Source organism: Heterocephalus glaber, unplaced genomic scaffold (assembly GCF_053883595.1).
Source record: "Heterocephalus glaber isolate CG9 unplaced genomic scaffold, H.glaber_assembly_v1.0 deba00001532, whole genome shotgun sequence".
NCBI classification, from domain to species: domain Eukaryota; kingdom Metazoa; phylum Chordata; class Mammalia; order Rodentia; family Bathyergidae; genus Heterocephalus; species Heterocephalus glaber.
The window spans coordinates 3,324,390-3,345,892 of record NW_028258330.1 but is presented as its reverse complement, the minus strand read 5'-3'; the positions used below and the strand labels follow the sequence as shown (position 1 = coordinate 3,345,892).

The 21,503-nt window shown below is 41.9% G+C and overlaps 1 protein-coding gene across 16 annotated transcripts in view; it reads right to left on the bottom strand.

Moving 5' to 3' along the window:
• Ralgapa2 (Ral GTPase activating protein catalytic subunit alpha 2) overlaps window positions 1-21,503 on the bottom strand; it is a 364,983-nt gene that overhangs the window by 266,303 nt on the left and 77,177 nt on the right. For all 16 annotated transcript variants that reach the window (XR_015442045.1, XR_015442048.1, XR_015442046.1 and 13 more), the window contains exons 6-12: window positions 18,112-18,289; window positions 17,278-17,393; window positions 14,356-14,494; window positions 12,592-12,788; window positions 8,359-8,586; window positions 3,598-3,765; window positions 2,579-2,716 (exon numbers count right to left, since the gene is read on the bottom strand). Coding sequence is in view for 8 of the 16 variants with exons in the window: in XM_087189021.1 (XP_087045147.1) it covers window positions 2,579-2,716; window positions 3,598-3,765; window positions 8,359-8,586; window positions 12,592-12,788; window positions 14,356-14,494; window positions 17,278-17,393; window positions 18,112-18,289 (1,164 nt within the window). In the remaining 8 variants the exon portion in view is untranslated. The remainder of the gene's footprint in view (window positions 1-2,578; window positions 2,717-3,597; window positions 3,766-8,358; window positions 8,587-12,591; window positions 12,789-14,355; window positions 14,495-17,277; window positions 17,394-18,111; window positions 18,290-21,503) is intronic.

The window sequence follows — 21,503 nt, the reverse complement described above, 5'->3', positions numbered from 1 at the left end:
ATAAAGGTTTAGATCATCAACTGACTATTCTATGCTCTGCCCTGGACCCTCAGGACCCACTGTCCTCTGCCAGCAAGAGAGCTGGGTGGGAAAATTTGAGACTTGCTTGACCGTAGCTCTCAGGCAGTAAGCTGCTACCTTGAATCACTACCATAAAGGAGCAGTGTGGGACCTATAAGGATGATACCAGCAGACATCAGCTTCAGGTATCCTGGGTCACCGATCTGATGAGGATGGGTCAGCTCCATCTATCTGGAGGGATGGTCCTATTATGGTTTATATCTAGATGTCCCCGAAGAGCCTCATGCACTCATACTGTGGGGCTTTGGGAAGGTGGCTGGATTATGGGGGCACTTGCTATTAGGAGGTGGGGTCAGGCAGAAAGGGTGGATCACTGAGGGCATGACCTGGAAGGATTTCTCTCCCTTCCCAGCTCCTCCCTTCACTCTCTGCTTCCTGTCTGCCATGAGGTGAACAGCTTTTCCTTTCCCATGCTCCTGGACCAAGCCATCTTGCCTTGGAGCCAGCAGTCCGGGACTGAAAACATGAGCCAAAATAAACCTCTCCACAGTTAAGGTGTGGGTGTCAGTTACTGTGACCCAACGATGAGAAAGGGACTACAGCAAAGCCTTCTTAGGTATCCTTGTGCTCAGCAGCATAAACAGAAAGCATGTGGTAGTAAACCTGGCATCTCTATCTCATTTATGGATCAAACTCAAAATTATTGCAAGGCTGACCCACAGAGTAAAATAAACATACTCAAAAGACAAGCACATAAACTAAAATGTTGATAACTTTTAAAGTTATATTCTGCAAGATTAAAAAGATACCATGTCACAATTTTCCAGGAAAGCTTGTAATTCCAGCACTTGGAAGGCTGAGGCAGGTGGATCACTGCAAGTTTGAGTCCAGCCTGGATTATATAGTGAGTTCAAGGTCAGCCTGAATTATAGAGCAAGATCCTGTCTCCAAAAAAACTAACAAAAAAAAATCCTCCGAAAAACAATTTTCCAGGGGGGGAAGATAACTAAATAATGACTATAATAGTTGCTAACAGGTGGTAGCATCAACAGTTACTGTCCTTTGAGTAGGAAAAAATGTAAAACACTTTTTAACTAACAAGTTAGAGTGGTCATAGTGTAGTTTCAGTAACAATCTTTTTTTTTTTTTTTTTTTTTTGGTACTGGGGATCAAACTCAGGTCCTTCACTTGCGCAGCAGGCAGCAAAACCACTGAACTAAATCTCCAGCCCTCAGTGACAATCTTTTTAAAAAGAGCACATCACAAATGATATACTGCAGGATAGATCCTTTTAAGTCAGTGTATTTGGCTTCTTGAATTTGAAACTTCCCAAGAAAAAGTAAGGAGTCTTCATTTATTGTACTTTTACTTTTTATAAAACAATAAAATGCCAACTGCGTGAATATTTATTACTTTATCGGTGTTAAGGCAAAATTAACAAAATTAATTTGTCTAAATTGTACTCATCAAAACCAACCACAGAAGAGTGTTTTCTCATCAAACCTCCATTTGGCCCCTTTTCCTACTAAACCAAGGAAAGGACCAAGGTACTGGATATAATAAGGAAAAAACCATTTCAATCCAAACTAAATGCTTTTTACAACTGTAGAGCTACCTGCTGATGGTAATCCACTTGGAAGGATGGAGTCACGAAGAGAAAAGGGCAGGGACTCCTCCAAGCATGTCTGTGATGGGGACACGGGCCCTACTTACAAGAGGCACCAAGGAGCTTTAAGCTGCATTAAGAAAAACTATCTTGATTTAAAAGTTAATTTCAAGTTATCTGACAATTTTTAAAGGAGAGAATTCGTGAGTATTGTTTAGTAAAATGCTAATAAGCTTGAAAATGAAAACCTACTATGATAATGAACCCCATTGAGAGACAGATGACAGAAGCCTGGCATTACTCAAAACTGGGGGACATATGTGCCATGTCCAGCTTTCCCCAGATCCTCACTTGGCTTCTACATGTGATGCCTAAATGGACACAACTATAAACTCAGAAGTGGGCTGGGATGAGGGCCAGGGAGCAGGGAATGAGAGGCATCCAGGCTTTCACTTATGTTCCTAACAAACCTTCAAGTTTGTGGGGCTGGAAAGAGAATCCTCCCATCCCTAGGTTTCAGCTAAAAGCCTGAGGTCTGGAGGGGTTAAGTAGCAAGCCAAAGTTGCTCTCTGCAATGCTCCCAATGGTATAGATTCTACTTTACCTATTAATTCAGACAAATATCACAAAACTATACATTAGTCATTACTTATGTGAAACAGGCAATTTTAAAGAGGAATATAACTTACAAGGTTATATAATCACCAAGTTTATCTTGCAAATTAGAATCCAAATCACTACTTGTATATGCTTAGAAGGTACTTTTGAGATTTAAATCTTAGACACTTCACATTCACTGTTTAATAATCCCTCTCAAAAAAACTCCAACCAGTTCTTAAGTCTTCTTTGACAAGAAAATAATCCTGACCAATTAATTACAGGTGGAAAATTAGAAAGAAACCTCAGAATGAGAAGGTAAGAGCTATCCCTGCCCCTGGGCCATGAGCACACCTGCAGCACAGCCTGGGACCCGGCCTTCACACTGGTGCTGTCCTCCTCAGCCACACACCCTCTGCTCATGGCGCTCGTGAAGGAATACGTGCGTCCCCAGCTGGAAGACCGCTTATGACCCGAACCATCCAAGGAGGCCTTCAGAAAACAACAATCTGTTAATATCATGGCAAGACTGTATTCACACACTGAACTCCTGATGTTCAGCAGAATGCACGAAAGAGGCTCCAAGAGCACAGACGTCTTCTGCTTGTTCACCTCTGCCACCAGCACCACAAGCTGGTATGTGCTGCAGGACTGGGTCACGTGTGCTTGGCACCTGGGAAGGATGGAACAGGCCTCAGACACACATGGAGCCTGTTTTCTTCCTTGTGCATTTTGACCTCAGGACTAATTTTTAAAATAGCCTCTTAAGGCATACAGTTAAGAGTCTGAAACATTTTAAATTAATTCTAAGATAGGACACCAGGAATATAAATATACTTGTTTCTTTTGTGTTGCAGGAAGGTGTTCCACTCAGTCTATAGTTTTAGATTTACCCTACCTCCAGCCTTCCCTACCATGGACCTCAACCACCCCCACCCCTAACCCCACCCCCACCATGCAGTGGATACTGAGCTGCTAGCCTTAGTCCTTCCAAATGTTTAAACCTAGTTCCTTCTGATACAGTCTACTACACATGAAAAGTCTACCCAAACAGTTTAAATTTAGTTTCTCCAAAAGCTACTTATTTAAAACAAAGAGAAGGCAGTGACTTTTGGTGTGTAAGTATGGTAGTTTATGAAACATCTCTCTGTGATAATGACTATCAAAGCTGTCGCATGCATGTGGCCCTTGTCTGAAGGTTAGGAGATGATGTCTCTCTGAGGCAGGCCTCCACTGAACTCAGCAACTTCAGAGCCCCAACAAAGGTAAGTAAAGCTCCACCTGCCTGTGTCTGAGCAGTGAGACCTCAGACCAAGTAGGGAGACTGTGCTAAAATGCATACACTCAACTCAAAGGGCAAGGGAGGGGCTTACCTCCTTGGCATCAATCTCTGAAACACCTAGTTTTTCAGCATCCTCTTGGGCAATGTTGTTTTTATCCGGCTCTTCCATGAACACAGGCTTTTCCTGGAGGATCCATTTTCTGTACACCTGAACTACTTTCCTAGTTATAGCTATCTCACAGGAAGGCAACAGAAATGCCTGAAAGGAAAAGGAAACTCGTTTAACCCCACACACTCTCAGATTGCGGAGCTGACACTTCTAATAATCATCAACTTCCAAAACAAGCGGCTTGCAAAAGCACTACACAAGGCCATGTGTTTATGTGTATACCCCATACCCAAAGAAAAAAGATGTTTTCATAACGGGGCCAGAAAACATGATGCTATTTAAAAGTAACTTTATGTTCTGAATTTTTCTCCAAAAACAACCAAGCTATAGCTATACTATACTATAGCTATATATTTTAACTGCCTATATGAAAGAACTGTAACTGCACAACCTGGCATTTCCCCAGGAAATCCAAAACAGTTTTTGAGATAATAGACAAGCTGCCACCCCCAGGGGCCCAGCTGTGCTGGCTCTTCTCAGCCGCAGTTTGGTGACATCACATGGCTTTTCATGGCCATGGTGGGAAAAGTTAGCAACTGTTCTAAGTCAGGGCTTTGCTAGGTTTTTTTTCTTTAGTTTTCCTTTTCCTTCCATTTCTTTTCCTTCCCTCCTTCACTTATTTTTTCCTCCCTTCCTTCTTCCCCCTCTTCCTTCCCTTCTTTCTTTTGAGGCAGCTTTCAATGTGCATCAGAACACCACTAAGGACAGACACCAATGTTAAGTGGAGCCACTGGCCCTGAGCAGCACTGTGCATATTTGCAGGAACTTTTTATCATTAAAGAACTCCCTACATATTTGCACACAAGACTTTTTTCATGTACTATGATAAGATTCTAAAAATGTAAACAAGAATTTAAAGGAGAGATGCATTTGCCTTTTGCTTTCCAGGTTTAAGGACGATTTCTGTGTGCAAGGTGGGCAAGAAAGACAAGTACTACACACTCAATGGATGGCTGCTTTAATGCCACAGACAAGGACACTGAGCCTCAGAGCACAGGAGCTATTTTCCATGGTTACAAAGCTGGTTATCTACAAATGCAGGTTTACTGATCTCAAGGTTCTGAGACTTTTAAAAATGCTGGTCTTAAGGCTCACACCAGAGTACTCAGTTATAGGTAGATGACACCTTGACACAGGTGCAGGCTATCTGTAAATTTCCAACTATGATGGCCATATCATCAAATTCCAGGACAGAGGAATCTGTGTTATGAGAAGATTACAGTGTATCAGTGTGTTAATATTCTCATATTAAAAGCAAAAATCATAGCCAGCTGTGGTGGTGCATGCCTATAATCCTAGCACTCTGGGAGGCTGAGGCAGGAGGATGTCAAAGCCCAGCTTGGGCAAATTGGCAACTTAGCAAGGCCCTGTCACAAAATACAACAAGGGCTGGGGATGTAGGCCCTGGGTCTAATCTATAGTACCACTAAAATAATTAATTAATTAAAACAAAACCAAAATTGTTTGTACAGTCTGGTTAATATGATATATAACATATTAATTTAAAAATTAGTAAAATGAAAAGTCAGTTTGACCAAAACTATGATTTAAAAAAAATAGACAATGGTATAAACATATATATAGATAATAGGAGTATCAAAAACTAAAGTACATAAAATTTTTAAAATACAAATTAAAAACTCAATGTATGTGGGTTGGATAGAATGGATATAGCTAAGAGAAAACTAGAAGAACCATCAGAGGAAAATATCTAGAATGAAAGAGGGAATGGGCTGGGAGTGCAGCTCATTGTGGGAGTACCTGCCTAGCATGCCCAAGGCCCTGGGTTCCATCCCAGCAGACAGGAAGTGAGTATGGGGCCGTGGGAGAGTACAAAAGGATAAATAAATAAGAACTGGTAAGAGAAAAAACACAATGAAAAGATTATCCTATGCATGGTTGGAGATGCAGAAGGAAAGACAAGGAGGACAGAAACAATATTTGAAGAAAAAATGGCTGAGAATCTTGCAAAATTGATAAAAGATGTAAATCTACAGATTTCAGAATCATTAAGAAAGACAAGCAGGATAAATACAAAGTCCATTACAGTAAAACCTTTGAGAACCAAAGATAACCAGAAAATCTGGAAAGCAGTCAGAAGAGGAAAGTCCCATTTCCTCCAAAGGAGGCACCACTTGACTCAGCATGATATCTCACAAGGAAGCAGTGACACAGAACTGGGATCAGCAAAGTGCAGACAGTTGCTGCTGCAGAATCCAACACTCAGAAAGGATACACTTCAAAAATGAAACGTAGATGTCTCCAGAAGGAACTGGTGACCAAGAGAGTTAAACTAGGAGAAATACTAAAAACTATCCTTCCAGTAAAATGAAAATTATTGTAGGTCATATACTTGGGAAGAAATAAACGTAACAGAATTTTTCAAAATCTAAATGAAGCACATATATGGCTATATGAAAGATATGGTAGGGCGGGGATTTAGTTCAGTGGTGCTGCTGCCTGCCTTGAAAGCCCAAGGTCCCGAGTTTGATCCCTGGTACCAAAAACAAAAAAGATATGGTATATACATATTACATATGCTGATAATATATTCAAATACATAATAAAAAGTAGAAAGGAATAAATGGGCTAATGTGTGTAAGTTGAAATTAATATTAGATTTTAAGTTAGGGAAACATGTAAACCATTTGAAGTTTTTCTGTCTCTGACTTGTATGTGTAGAAAGGGTGCGGAACAAGTAACCCAAGATTGTTATACCTAGCTAATCACGTGCAAAGGCAAAAGGAAAACTTTCACCATCTTAAAGGAACTTGAGGAAGAGAGTTCCAGGGTGCCCTACTGAAAATATTCAATGACAAAGCCAGCCAGAGCTGTGGTCAGGGCTGCAGAACCAAGAAGAATGACTGCTAAACACAGAAGCAAGACCAAACAACTCAGGATTTATCATTCCAAAATCAATTCCAGATGATGGTACACTTATAAGTTTAAGATAAAATTAACAAATGAAGAGAAGAAGCTGAAAAAATACAAGACTGCTAGTTTCTTTTTATATTTCACAGCAGGAAATCAACAATGCTACCTAAAATTATAACGTGGTTAAAAAATTATTTCAAGACCTTAATACTATAATAATCTTTTTAATTACCGACAAATCTTTTAACAATATTTCTTGCGTAAAAAGAACATTTATTTGAATTTCAACAATTCCTTGTTTTGCTTTATTTTCTTCTATTAAATTTAAGTAAAATAAAGTTCAGAACTATTATTAAAGATGTATTAAAGATACATTAAAGGATTCATTAGGAATTAAAGATGCTATTTTCATGAAGTTATTTTCCCAGCCCCTGGCACTTTTTCTTATCTACCCTTGTCTCCACCTGGGTTGACCTGTCTGGCTTCTCATCACTGTCTCTGCCTGTCTTTGCCTGCCTGTCTATACTTGCTGATTCCTATCTCTATCACCCCACCTGCTTACTTCCATCTCTACCAGCTGGCCTATCTATGCATCCTAAGCATCCATTCTACACCTGACATCCAGTTCATTCATGCCTATCAGCTCATCTGAGATCATCCTGTTGTCTGCCAGCTGCTTTCTGTCTGTTTGCATGTAGGTGTCGCATCTACCTAGCTGGCCAAGCTGGCAGGCATATACACACATAGAAATACCTGGAATGATGCTCCTCTAACATCAGTGGTGGTTGTACAGATGGCAATGTTTTATGTAATTTGTTTTTACTTTCTCTTTCACAATTAGAGACAGAATGAGTTTATCTAATGAACATATTTTTAATAAAATTTTCTTTAAAATAAAAGCAACCACCAAAAAAATAAATAAAAAATAAAAAAATAAATAAAAGCAACCAATAAACAAAACAATCCAAAGAATAGACATGGTTTCAAAAAGTGCTTCAGACTGCTCAGATTGTGAGGCATGAGACAGAGGATATATGCATCTGTAGAGAGCATTATACAAATAAACCAGGAATTTCACAAGGAATACTAATCCTTACAACATGAAGGATACTTTGTTGATATGTCCTATTTTATTCCCTCATTATCTAAATACAAAGGCCAGTTTGGATTCAGTAAGCTGATTTTATGACCTATTCAAATGGGCGCCTGGGCAGTCTGAAAAGCTCCAGTGAAAAGACCCAGTTCCAGCGGCACTCCAAGGACCAGAATAGCCTCCATTAACACATTCCACCACTGCCTGCTTCCTGCTACAGTCCATAATTGGCTAGCTCCAAGGCAGGGTGGCATACGGCAGAGGGGGAACCGTTCATGGAACAGTTCATGACGGCAGAAGACAGCCAAGGCAACAAGAGAACCAACAAAGTGACTTTAATAGAGTCTTTCTTCCCCTTTTATCTCATTCAGACTACTTAGGGCAGATGGTACCCACACCCTTAATCCTAGTGCCCCTGAGCCTAGCATTGCACCATGAATCAATCCCAGAGTCACACATTCTGGATCTAGCTACCTCAGAAAAATCCCCATCTCTGATTATATGAGACTTTGAAGGAACATCTAGACACAAGCCATAACAGACCCCAAATCAACTTTGCTTCACTTCATATTAACTGATCTCAGTTAATTTGTTAGAGTAATGAAAAACTCACTAATACAAACATGAACAAAACCCTCTAATTTCATGCACTTGTAAGGTGTGTAGTCGCATGCGTGCAGACACACACACACACACACACACACACACACACTAACCTGGCGAAATACTTCATTCACAAAATTGACGTAACCGCGTGTGGACAGGAGGATTTGCCGCACCATTCCATACACTGTCCGGTGTTCTTCTTCGATGCTGCAGAGGCTAGAGCTGCTGAGTCTCCGCTCAGACAGGGCGCTGCTGTTAGAATAGCCCTTCTCTTGCTCCAGAGGCCCACTGCCATCCAGCTCCGGTACCCTCTCTGGCTCTGCACCACCACCAACAGTCTGCAAGAGGTCAGCACACTTTTCAGTGCCCACATTCCTGCTCAAGAGCCCTCACAAGCCTAGGTCTTCCCTAATCTTTGGGTTTTGTAGGGTTTTTTGTTTTTGTTGGTTTCTCTTTTGTTTTGTTTTTTGTTTTTTTGGTACCAGGGATCAAACTCAGGGACCTTGCGCTTGGGAGGCAGGTGGTGGAACCACTGAGCTAAATTTCCGGCCCTGGTTTCTCTTTTATGCTGGGGATTGAACCCAGGGCCTCACACATGCTAAGCATGTGCTTGACCACAGAGCTACACCCAAGCCCCAGGTCCTGCCTTGTTTTAAAGCATTTTGCTCAGCACCAGTCTCCACAAGCTCAACCTAGAGCCTGCCCTCACCAGGCTTCTACCTGACCATCAACTCCTGCCCCAGCTCAGTTATTTTAACAGGAAAACTACAAAGTCATTTCAGGGAAAGGGACTGTGAAATTTCATTACCCCAAAAGTTTAATTTGCATTTGTGGTATCTCAGTATGAGTTAATGTGCAAATACACATGTATTACCATCACATTAATTCTACACTTGTACATTTACTCTGTGGTCACAGGGATGTAAAAATGTGGGGGACACATGTAGGAGACATGAGAGACACAAAACCTACACGGCACCTTGATATGGAGTGCCAAGGTCTTTACTGGTACTTCATGAGAAGAATCTGGATCTGGGCTTTATCCTGTCTTAGGCCAAACTTAACTAAAATATTTACAGAACTAAATATTTAGAAGGCTTTGGGAGTAAAAGAAATAAAGAAATTCATGCAATGACTCACAAAGCTTAATACTGATTTCTGCTCTCATTTCTCTACACAATTAAGGTTCCTTCAAACTAATGTATGTATAACTCTGCTTCTTCTAAGCTTCATTTTACTTTTTAATGTCAGAAATATATAACCCAAATATCACTGTATTTTATCAACTGGGAATATTTTTTATAAGACATGATAAGATATGAGCAGTATAAAACAGTAATTTTAGTAACCACCAAGATGTTATGAAAACAAAACAGATATCCCATTGTAATTCTAGGGAAAATTAATAGAAGGTTATATTTGTAATAATTTTTCTACTCTTGCCTTAGCAACTAAGCCTGCGTGGCTTATCAAAGGCACTGTCACACTCTGAGACATGGCATCCTGTAGAATCCATTTCATCTCTTTGACAGATTCACTGTATTACACAGAAAATAAAAGTGCACTCATTTTATCCTTCTTTATCTAGAGATTCAGCCAGAATGACCCTAGGTTGTGATGAGTACGGTACAAAAAGGAAGCCCCAGACAGGTACCAAAAGTCTTGCTTCTAACCCTGTCAGGCAAGTCACTTTGATTTCATGTATTTTTTAAATTTAATTTTTAATCTAGAGAACATGGAGGTTGGATTACACTTGTATGTCATTTGTGGCTCAATAACCTGTGACTTCTGGGCTGGTAGTTCCCATTTTCTCCACGGGCTTGAAAGAAGACAGCATGCACATGTGTAACAAATTAAAGACAGCACCAATTCTCAGTCCTCTCTCTGGAACAAGGTGTGGAAAACACACTGCTTGCACACTGGCTTCACCAGCAGATGCATTTGCACTACTGTCACCTGTGCTCTGTGGTTCCCCCCCACACACCCCCCGCTCTGTGTGGACTGTGCCAGTGTCAAGCACATGCCCAAGAGGCTGATGGTCAGCACTTCCCATCTTGGGGCCCACAGCAGCCAAAGGTCCACTCATCCCAAGAAAAATGGCCTGGAAAAGAGCCCTGGCTGGGTCCAGCCTCCTTCCCACTGGAGAGCAGGAGGAGATGTGCGAATGAAGCCATCTTAGATCCTTCAGACCAAAGCCAGCCAGCCAAAGATTGCCACGCTGTGACCCCAGACAATGCCACTTGCCCCACACAGAAGGAAAGCCAAATCCTACCCATATGCCTGACTCAAAAAGTGAAAATTAATAACAGGACAAAAGGTTGCTACACTAAGCCACTAGTTTTAAGGTGATTTGTAGTACAGTGATATACTAAAATAACATACATAAAGAATTATGTTTAAAGATACCAAGTTAAGTCACTTAAAACTTAGCTTACTAGTTGGGTATAGTGCTGCATGTCTATAATCCCAGCACTAAGGAGGCTGGGGCAGAAAGACTGCTGAAAGTTCAAGGCCATCTTGGGCTACATAGTGAGTTTAAGCCAGCCTGACCTACATATGAGACCCTGTCTCAAAATTAAAAAAAAAAAATTAAGCTCACTAAATAAAACAATGGTAACATAGGGGGATTTCCCATCATGTCATAAAATAAAAGTTTTTCTTAATAAAATGATGTGTTTCTTGGCCTTGTCTAGTCCGCACTTCCCTTTATATATAAAAAGTTACTTTCTAAAAGTATCTATATAGTTTGAGAAACATTCATAATTTCAGTAAGGGATGAGGTTAAAAACAAACTGAATATGCAATTTATGTCAATCAGCTTCCCATCGCTGCAACACAATACCTGATACCTGCAACTTAAAGGAGGAGAGGTTTACTTTGGCTCATGGTTTCAGAGGTTTTCAGTCCATTGTCAGGTGGCTCGTGGACGAAAGCTGTTCACTTCATGGCATCCAGGATGCAGAGCACGGGAAGAGGCCAGAGAGGAAGGACCAAGGACCAGACAAAGTCCCTAAAGTCATGTCCCATGACCCACTTAAAGACACCCAAAAGTGTGTTTTACTAATCTAAGCATCTCTCAAACATGATTAACTATCACACAAGTCCATTTACTTTTTGCCTTCTTAAAAAAAGATTAACACAAACAGCAAGCATGAAAGAGAATTAGCTCCAGAGAAGGGTCCATTTTCTGTCCCCTAGAATCAGGCTGGAATTCTCAACTGTTACTTTGAGTGAGTTGAGTCTGATAGTCAAGGCAAAGATGACATTTACTTTTTGGCATGTGAAGAAGACTTAATTGGTGAAATAAACATATCTATTTGGACCAGGCCAGCACTACCAGGGCTCAGGAAACAGAATGCTATAGGTTGTCACCCACTCCTTCCCGCCAGCCCTCCCTGCCCTCACAATGTCCTCTGGTCTCCTAGAGGCCCACAGCTCACTCGAATTCTTCACTCGAGTTCAAGCTAAATGATATCACCTACAAAGAAAAGTTCACAAGAGGACCTGGCAAGGCTGATGCCACTCATGCCACTCAATTCCTTGGTGCTGATCTGCCTACATGGTTGGGGCAGTCTGTCTTTGCCTTTGTAGACCTTAAAAACAACAGAGACCATGAGTCCACAAACAACTGGAAAGTTTTCAGTTTGTGAAATTCACTTTCCTAAATGTTCAGCTCATGAAATATAATCTCAGGAAGCCAAAACCTATCGGCCATGAGGAAGGGCCAACTCAGAAATGGTCAAAGTGCTATTTCCTAATTTCACTAAAGAGCTACCAAACAAATCAATAGGATCAACTCCCTGCTGTCTCAAACTTTCTTTTTCATTTTCTAGTTGACTTCTTTGGGCCCTGCACAAGAAGAGCTCTCTCTGAAGGGCTTTCTTCCCTTCTAGGGACTCTGTCACAAATGTTCCCAAGTCCTGAGCTGCTGACCCATTCCCTCCCGTAGAAGCCAGAGGGCACTGGGCAGCACAAGTCCTCTGGGGCCACCTGCAGTATCCTGAGGGCCTCCAGGTGCTGGTGACAGGCAAAGGCAAGAAGCCAGCCCATAGTGCTCCAGCTCAGAGGTCACTGGTACAGGTATAGAGGAGCAAGAAGGAGGGCAAGAGGAGGCTGTGCATGCAGCCACCTCTCATAGTGGCCCTCGCCAAGACCACTGGGTCATGGTAATGTCAGTTGCCTCACACCTTCTCTGAAGTCAGTGTCACAGACAGTGCAGGACAGTGACACCACTCCCTAGGATCAGCAGCACTGCCTGCCAACTGAGAAGCGACTGCCTTGGGTAGTATTAATGTGCTGTTGTATAAGGGTTCCAGTATTTACAAAAGGGAAAAATCGCATACCTGAATAATTTTAGGCAACACATCAACTCCATTTTTAGTGCTTTGTGTTGCAGTTAGATACTTTTCCAAAAAGAAAGTTACAATCCACTTAATAAAAACAACACGAGCTGCCATGTATGGAATTTTTGTGCTGTAAATGCTCTCACTGTCTCGAGTTGTAGTAATGTACAGGGGCTTTGGTCTCCAATGGGGGATGTCTGGAAAAAAACAGGAATAAATGAGTGATTAGGTTAGTGAATGTAAACACAGTGACATGTAGCCCCAGCAAATGTTTCAGTTTCCACTGAAATAAACATATACTGATTGTCTGAATAGCAAACTAAGAATGAAGACCCAGAAATGATTAAAAACAGCATTTCTGGCAGCTTGTTTCTGACTGGCCTTGTAATCTAACCAACAAGAGGAGGCTGCTACTGTTTACATGTAGCTGTGGGAAAACTAGGCCAGCAGCTCTTTTCAACAATTTGGAAAATTACATGAAACTATAATAGTGAAGATATCTTCACATATACTATACCTAACTTAACCTTTATTTTACAACTGGAACAAATGTAAAAGTATACATGAAGCTTAAAAAATCATTTTCAATATTATAATATCTAACACTGCAATGATTAAACCCCCTGAATGTTACTTTTATATCCTTTTCCCTTTAGATGAATCCAAGGAAACGCAATCAACATAATCTTTTTCTCTAGAATTCAGAAGCCAGGTTTCATCTTTGAGATATCAGGTGCCACCTTACCAAAGGATTAGCAAGGAGGTCTATTTCTTATTCATTAAATTCCACCATCAATATGAAAACTGTATGGTATTGGGTCTGAAACGCTACTTGCCATACATCCAACTCTCTATCTCAATTAAGTTTTATATACCTGGAGTATCTGCATGAGGTAGAAAAGTTCTCAATAAATGACTTTTAACCTAGTAATATAACGATGTACCATGTTTTTAAAATGAATATACTATCTACAAGATCAGAAACAATTTTTGAAAAAATACCCACATAATCAGCTTAAAAATATATACATTCTAGCACCCTTAAAAGTCAGTACTTATGCACCAGGCATCAGCTACTCTCCTGAGCCTCTGTGTGTGTGTGAATGTGTGTGCATGTGTGTGCGCCTTTGTCCCTTGACTTTTCACCTTCAAAACTGTTCTTAATGTTTCATTTGAACTAATTTTATCTGCTTTAGGTAACAGGGAGAAGACTGGGCTCTCAGACCACTTTTGCCACTCTAAGGGATACTTCTGCTGTGCAAATCCTCATTTCTTTTTGGTTTGGTTTGAGTTTTGAGACAGGGTCTTCCCAGGCAGTTCAGGCTAGCTTGGACTCACTATGTAGCCAGGCTGCCCTTGAACTTGTGGCAGTCCTGCATCAGCCTCCTGAGTGTTGGGATTATAGGCATGCGTCACCACATCCATCGAGTCCTCATTTCTTATAGAAGGAAAACTTGAGGAGCTAAGTTAGAAATTCCTTTTGTATATGTAAATATAATTATACAAAAAATATGATACATTTTAAATGATTTCTGAGTACGGGAGCCATGGTTACCCTTTACCGCTGAGACATGAGGTTTATATTGGTGGACATACATAATTAAAATCACTTATTAGGAAATATTAAATCTCTTACAATACAGCCACCACCAATACAAGAACAAAGTGACTATTTTACTTTAAAATAATCAAAGGGGTCACTATGAAAGAGACTGTGCAGCTTTCCTGTGGATGTCGCCTACACACAGCTCAGACAGTACTTACCAAGTACAGGTTTGTAGATGTTTGTTAACTTAGTAAATGATGGAAATAAATGAGGAAGATAATACTTTCGAAACAATGTAAAAAGAAATTTAAAACCAGTATCTTGATTTTCCTTATTCTTCCACTCCAAGCTTGCAGCCTTTGGATAATATGTGGAAAAGAACATATGTATATTTATACTTCAAATTAACATATATGAAAATGAAATGCTGTTATGATTAAAATTTCTATCCTAAGCTTTAAGAAATGACAACTAATACTGACAATCATGTAATAAAATCATAGTTTAACAAAGCTCAGAAGATGACAAGAACGGATTTTTGAAAAGAAATGTGGTATCATATATTTTCAAACTTGCTCTACTACATAATGCCCATATTTTTTCCATGCGTTCTTTGTAATGATTAAACATTCCTTGTGTCTTAAAAAAATTTAATCAGAAAAAATCAGGTACTTTTTTCTCTCAATTCAAAATGGCCGTTTATAAATAAAGGAGTGAAAGAAACAAGTACTCTCCATGATTTCATCCAATGTTATCTAAATACACAATCAACATTAAAAGGAAAAAGTTACAGAATCATCATTCATGAGACCACACTTTCCTCATTAAGAGCAACTCACAGGCTCTGGTAAACCCAGCCTGTCAGTCCAGCTGCACGTTAAGTTTAAAGTTTTCACAGTGCTGAAATAACATTCTGTCCTTCAAAAGCCCACACAGTGGGAGCACCCCAAAGCAGTTCAACAGCTGGTGGTACCCCTAGAACCCAAGGACAACCTGTGACAGAGGCACAGTCACTCCCATATTACTGAGGGAACAATGGCACAGGGGCTTAGGGAGGACCTATCAGTGGCTCTGAACACTTGTTAGACCAAAGCAGAGCTTCCTGCCTGCTTCATGATAAGCCCACACAGGAAACCACAGCACCTGAGGTCAAGAGATGAGTGCTTTGGCCACCCCAGGGCAGAGGCTCACAGCATCCATGACCTGTCAGAGGCTACGCTTTGATGACTCACCACAACAGACAGGAGGGAAGGCAAGAGGGAGGTACAGACATGCACAGAACTCACTGTACACAATGGGGGGGGTGGGTTCTGGGGGTTGGGAGGGTGTGTATAATGGCTTAGACCTAGAATGTCCCCCAAAAGTCTCCTACATTCAGGGATGGGGCTTTTGGAAGGTTTCTGGATCATGGGAGCACTGTACTCATCACTGCACTGATCCATTGACAAGTGCATAGCTAAATGTGCTATTAGGAGGTGGAGCCTGGCCAGAAGAAGTATATCAGTGGGATGTACCTTTGAAGGGCACACCTCCCTCCCCAGCTCCTCCCCTCTCTCCTTTCTGGCTGCCAAAGGGTGAGCAGCTTTCTTCCATGATACTACACCCTTCCGCCATGATGTTGCTATCCATAGTCTGAATCCCCTGAACCACGAGCTGTGTTTAAGTTGTGGGTATCAGGTATTGTGTCCAGCAATGGGAAAGCTGACTAATACAGGAGGTTCAGTGTGTGTACAAACCCTTACTCTACATCAATGCCATACACCAATGCCATCAATGCCACTGGGGGAGTCATGTGACTTATGTGAAGTCATACAACTCATGAGTGCCACATCCAGAATGAGAACCCAACACATCCAAGCTCTGTGCTGAGTTTTGGGGACAAATGGAATGCCCAATCACTTCTGAGCAGGTGGCACTGCAGAGAATGGAGAACAGGAGTACAGCCTACAGAAAGAGGCAGAATTCCCTCATTGGGCTCTCAGGATTCTGAAATCCTTGTGTTCCTGGTGCTGGCTAAAGGAAATGGGGAAGGGTAGATTTCCCAACAAAACTGCATAGTCTTGCCGGGGATTTAGCTCAGTGGTTTTGCCGCCTGCTGCGTAAGCGCAAGGACCCGAGTTCGATCCCCAGTACCAAACAAAACAAAACAAAACAAAGCTGCATAGTCTTGCAGGGATTTAGCTCAATGGTTTCACCACCTGCTGTGCAAGCTCAAGGACCCGAGTTTGATCCCCAGTACCAAAAAAAACCAAAAAACAAAAAACTGCATAGTCAGAAAGCAGCCAAGTACCAAATCTTGGGAAACAGCAGAGAAAAGCACAGATCCCCAAAGAAAAGTAGAAAAATGGAATGGAGGGGAAAGGGGAGGAAAGAGAAATGGGAAAATCCCACAAAGGGGTAGTTAGGTCAAATCACCTCAAAGAATGAGTAGAGCAAAACCTGAAGCATGCCCTCCCTCCAGATGGACCCCCAGACCCACCATGGCCTGGAGCCCAGTGTTGTAGCTGTGACAGGGCAGAAGGCAGGGCACAGTGGGTGTCAAGGAATGTTGGTCAAGGAAGCAGGCGTGGCAAAGAGGAGATGGCTTTAACACCCTAGCTAGGAAGCAAAGGACAGGGACAGGACCCACCCAGGAGGGATCCAAGGGTAAGATAAGTGTCCCCTGAGAAACAGGAATCGGTAGTTTACCCTAACCTTGCTAAAATTTACAAGTTCAGATCAAGTGACATAAAGCACCTGGTAACGTTATCAATCAATGGTTTCAGTTCTGTGTGCCACTGGGGAGCCCAGAAAAGCACTGTCCTGAGTGAAGTGGCTGTGCTCAGGGGCTCCTAACTCCCAGCTCCCAGCCCACTGCTCAGCCCTGGGGAGAGGGGGCTGCCTCATCTTGCCCTGTCCCACTGGTGTGGACACAAGGGGCCAGGAAAGGATAAAGAAGGAGAAGTAGTTCAGGCACACTCATGTAAAACAGTACATGTGCTTGATCTTGCTGATGTGATCTAACCCACTCTCAGTCTGTGAACATCATCTGCAATCACCTCAAAGAAAAAATACAGAGACACAGAAGAAAAGAGGTGATATTTTCTCCTTCCTCCTGGGAACCAGCCCTTCACTGCAATAGCTAACAGTTTTTCTCTGACCTGAATTACCGTATACTTCAACAGTATCTGAAGGAAAAAGCAAGTTTGGTCCTCTGCAGTCTTCTCCCCTGATATGGCTGGCAGGAGTGGAGTGATTTCTTCTGGATATATCTTTGCTGCAGGTTGGAAAATAAGGAGAGCTCTTTCACTGAAGTTCAATTTAAGCAGTGTTTATTTAGGGTTTTAAAAAAATGGTCTCTATGAAGACACAGGTGTCACCCAGTGGATGTCTCACATTAACTTCAAGCTGGCGTGCATGAAGGGCCTAGAGTAGCAGGCCAGGGAGCCCCCATCCCACTGGCTGCTCCTTCCCTTTCAAATTCTGCTTCTGGCAGTCAAGACCAAATCCCAGCTGTGGGCAATAATGTGATGTGCAGCAACAAACCATGGCCCTACAGGAGAGTCCATGAAGACTCAGGGACATGAATGTCCTGATGAGGCCTCTGCTGATCTGCTACAAATGCCGCATGGAATGCACAGCTGGCAAATGAAGATGAATGCCCACTTCTGGAAGGAACCACAGTGCTGAAAACAGCAGCAACAGCACTGATAACAGGTTGAAATCTCAGTGGAAGACACAAAAGCACTTAGACATACCATGTGTCTACTTCCTGCCACTCCAACATCTGGCCCTCCCTGCCGTTCCCACTTCCACCACTTCAATAAATTCCTCCATTTCATATATAAAATAATCTCCAAGTCTGCTGAGCCTAAGGTTTGTAAGCATCTACTGGGAATAATTCCTCTTCAGACATTATCAGGATTTCTATTCAAGAAAATGAAAGATGTAAGTTCAAGAGTGGTTCCCACATGAGACCTTCGCACGCTGCTTACCATCAGCTACACTAGGACTGGGATTGATGAGGGTCTCCAGTGTGCAGGGCCCCCTGGAGGACAAGATGGCTGGGAAACCAGGCACGAGGCAAGCGAAAATCAGCACCTGCTCTTCTGCACAGTTTGTCTGAAGTGCTTGAAGCCACAAAAGAAACAGTCTGATTCCTTCACATCTTATCTAAAAACAAAGTGAAAATGTATTTGTAGAAAGGCACTATAATATACCTCAGTCTTGAGAAACCAAAGCTTGCTGGGTGTGGTGGTGCATGCCTATAATTTCAACACTTGAGAGGCTTAGGCAGGAGGATCACGAGTTCAAGGCCAGTCTGGTCTACATAGTGAGTTCAAGGCCAGCCTGGACAGCATGAGATCCTGTCTCAAAAAAGAAAAGAGCGAGGCTAGAGGTCAAAGACATTGGAGTACCACACCAGGTTTGTCCCTCAGTGACAAACAGCCAGGTGCTGCAGGACAGCACAAAGATTAACAGCCTGCATTTTGGAGTCAAGAGGGCCTGGGTTCAAATTCAGCCTCTGCCACTTCCTAGCTATGACTCACAGGGAACCACTTAACTTCTCCAGGCTTTAGTCTCTCTTCCTATAAAAATAGGAACAGTAGTTTCTACCACAAAGGACCATTACAAGGATTGAGTGATACATAAGGCACACAAAGCACTGTCTGGCTCCTGTTGTACACTGTGTATTTACTATTAATAGTATTTCATTCTGTAACCCTCAGTGCTCAACTAACCATGAAAACAACAAATATAATCTCCCTGAAAATTTACACTGTGCTTCTTATAGAATCTTGGTCATGTCTCCAACGTGCTGCTGTAGACCTGGCTCAATATCCTGTCTACTTGCACCTGCTCTGCAAGGTTAGCATCATCTAGGAGGAAACATCAACACAGGCAGATGTGTCCTTTTTTTTCTTCTGTCCTTACTTCCAACTCCAACCTATGGCTAGAATCCAAAGCACTCATCTCTCCATTCCTGTATTTCTAAGTGGTTGAAAAGATGATGTTCATAAGAGAAGCTATGTAAGTAAATGAGAATGGAAAATGTGTAAGATGTAGTGAACTCCAAATCCAGATGGTTGTACCGGCTGCTGATTGCCTCAGTTAACTCAAAGTGGCAATGGTTCCTCCACAGTTAGGGCTGCGAGCCAGACTCAGGCTCTGCAGGAAAACGAGGCAGCAGAAAACAGGAGGTACACATAAGCGTGTGCGCACGCACACACACACACACACACACACGTATGCACACATATGTGTGCACACATGTATGGAAAGACTTTGATGCCCCAGTTGGCCACAGTGCTACTCCATTAACTGAGTGGGTACACAGTGTGCTCCCAGATATGGCCCTGGACCCCATCACTGCTCAGCACAAACCCTCATGTGCACCCACCCCACTAGCAGGAAAATGAGTGGTAATGCTGAGTACCTAACATAACTCAGCTAGCAGACAAAAATGATGCCATTCTTTCTCTGTATATAATCAAACAATACTTCACAAGAGGAAAGTATCTACTGAATTCTATCACAAGTTTTCAACTGTTTATGTTAACTGGATTTAAGATAACTACATAGAAATAAGGCTAACAATAAAAAACAACCTAATGGTGTTGTTGTTGTTGTTGTTTTGAGACAGGGTCTCTCTATGTAGCTCATCCTGGCCTTGAACTCATTATATAGCCCAGGGTGGCCTCAGGCTTGAGGCAATCTTCCTGCTTCAGCCTCCTAAATGCTGAGATTACAGACATGTGCTACCATGCTTGGTTCTAATAGCTTAACTATAAGATTATTCCTTTAAAAAGAGAGGGTAAAACATGGAATCTACAGTCGCTACAGAGGTAAGGAATAGTGTTTCTTTTACTCAATATGTAACAGGCAGTTAACATAACAAATTATTATTTTTTGTGTGTGTGGTACTGGGGATCAAACTCAGGACCTTGCACTTGCCAGGCAGGCGTGGCACCACTGAGCTATATCCCCAGCCCTAACCAAATTTTAAGTGGCTGGCATGGTTTAAAGTGGTATAAAACCAAAAATGCATTAGCTTATTAAAGGCACACACACAACTAAATTAGCTATAATGAATGGTCTCCCATGAGATACTCATCCCAGGCGGGCTTCAATCTGCAGGTCGTGTTTTGGGATCATCTTATCCCAGCTCCGGTTACATACATTATACAAAGTATTCTTTTTTTCAGACAAGCTAATTTTAACCTAATTCCATTATCAATCTGCTGCAAGTGAATAAATGCTTAAGACTGAGGCTCTGTTGCTCTTTTCTCCCACAATGATCCTCAAAATTGGCAAACTAAATTCAAAGATAACTGTAATTGTGACCACCAGATTGCTGTGTGGGAAGAACTAGGCTCTCATCAGTGCTGACACTTGGAGTGTCATGGAGTGCTGACACATGGAGTGTCACCCTCCCTTTCATATGACAAACTGGACTGGCCACCACCTGGCCTGGGTCCTCAGCTGCCTGCCACAGGAGCACAGTGAGAACTCACAGTGAGAACTGTGGAGCACCAAGCTCCACAGCCCAAGCCACTTTCTCCTACTACTGAAGCAAGCCTCACAATAACTCACCATGTAAGACCAAAAGACTGTCTAACAGTGTCACAAAATTTCTCAAAAGTTAAAACTAAGTCCAGTGGCTTGAAAGATGTCTTTTTTTAAGTACAGTAGACCCTCAACATATGAACAACTTGGGTTATGACCAGAATTTTACTTTTAATATACGAACAAAGTCTTGAGTTACAACCTGAATGCCAGCTGCTTGTGCTCCCAGATGGTCTCAGATACAGATCGAACCCTTAAAGAGTACTGGAAGGAACATTACAACATCCTTTCCTGTGTGGGGTTAACTGAGAAATCCTGGGCCAGTGTCTAAGGACACTGAGAGCTGCTTGTGTACAGGAGGGAGACTTTGAAGGCTGTGTAGAGAAGCCTGAGACTTCAATGACCAACTTGAGTTACAACCAGCCCTTGTGAATGAATTGAGTTCATAAGTCAAGAGTCCACTGTATATGCCTGCAATACATCACAATTCCATGCATCTTGGGGAATTGGTACATACAGAGCGTACCCTGATCACTTCCCCGGATGTCCCGCCCATCTCCAGAGTCTACTCCATTTCAGCCATCCCTCTTTTTTTTTTTTTGGTAAGGAGATGGATAGATCCTGAGACCATAATGCTAAATGAAATAAATGAGACACAGAAAGTTAAATATTGCATGATTTCTCTAATGAGAAACCCAAGTTATAAATAATTTAAAGAGTAAAATAGAAGATCTCTTTTTTCCCCAAATGGTCTGTTACTTTGTGGCATTAATAAATTTAGAAGTGATGAAAAATTACATTACATTTTTATCTAAAATAA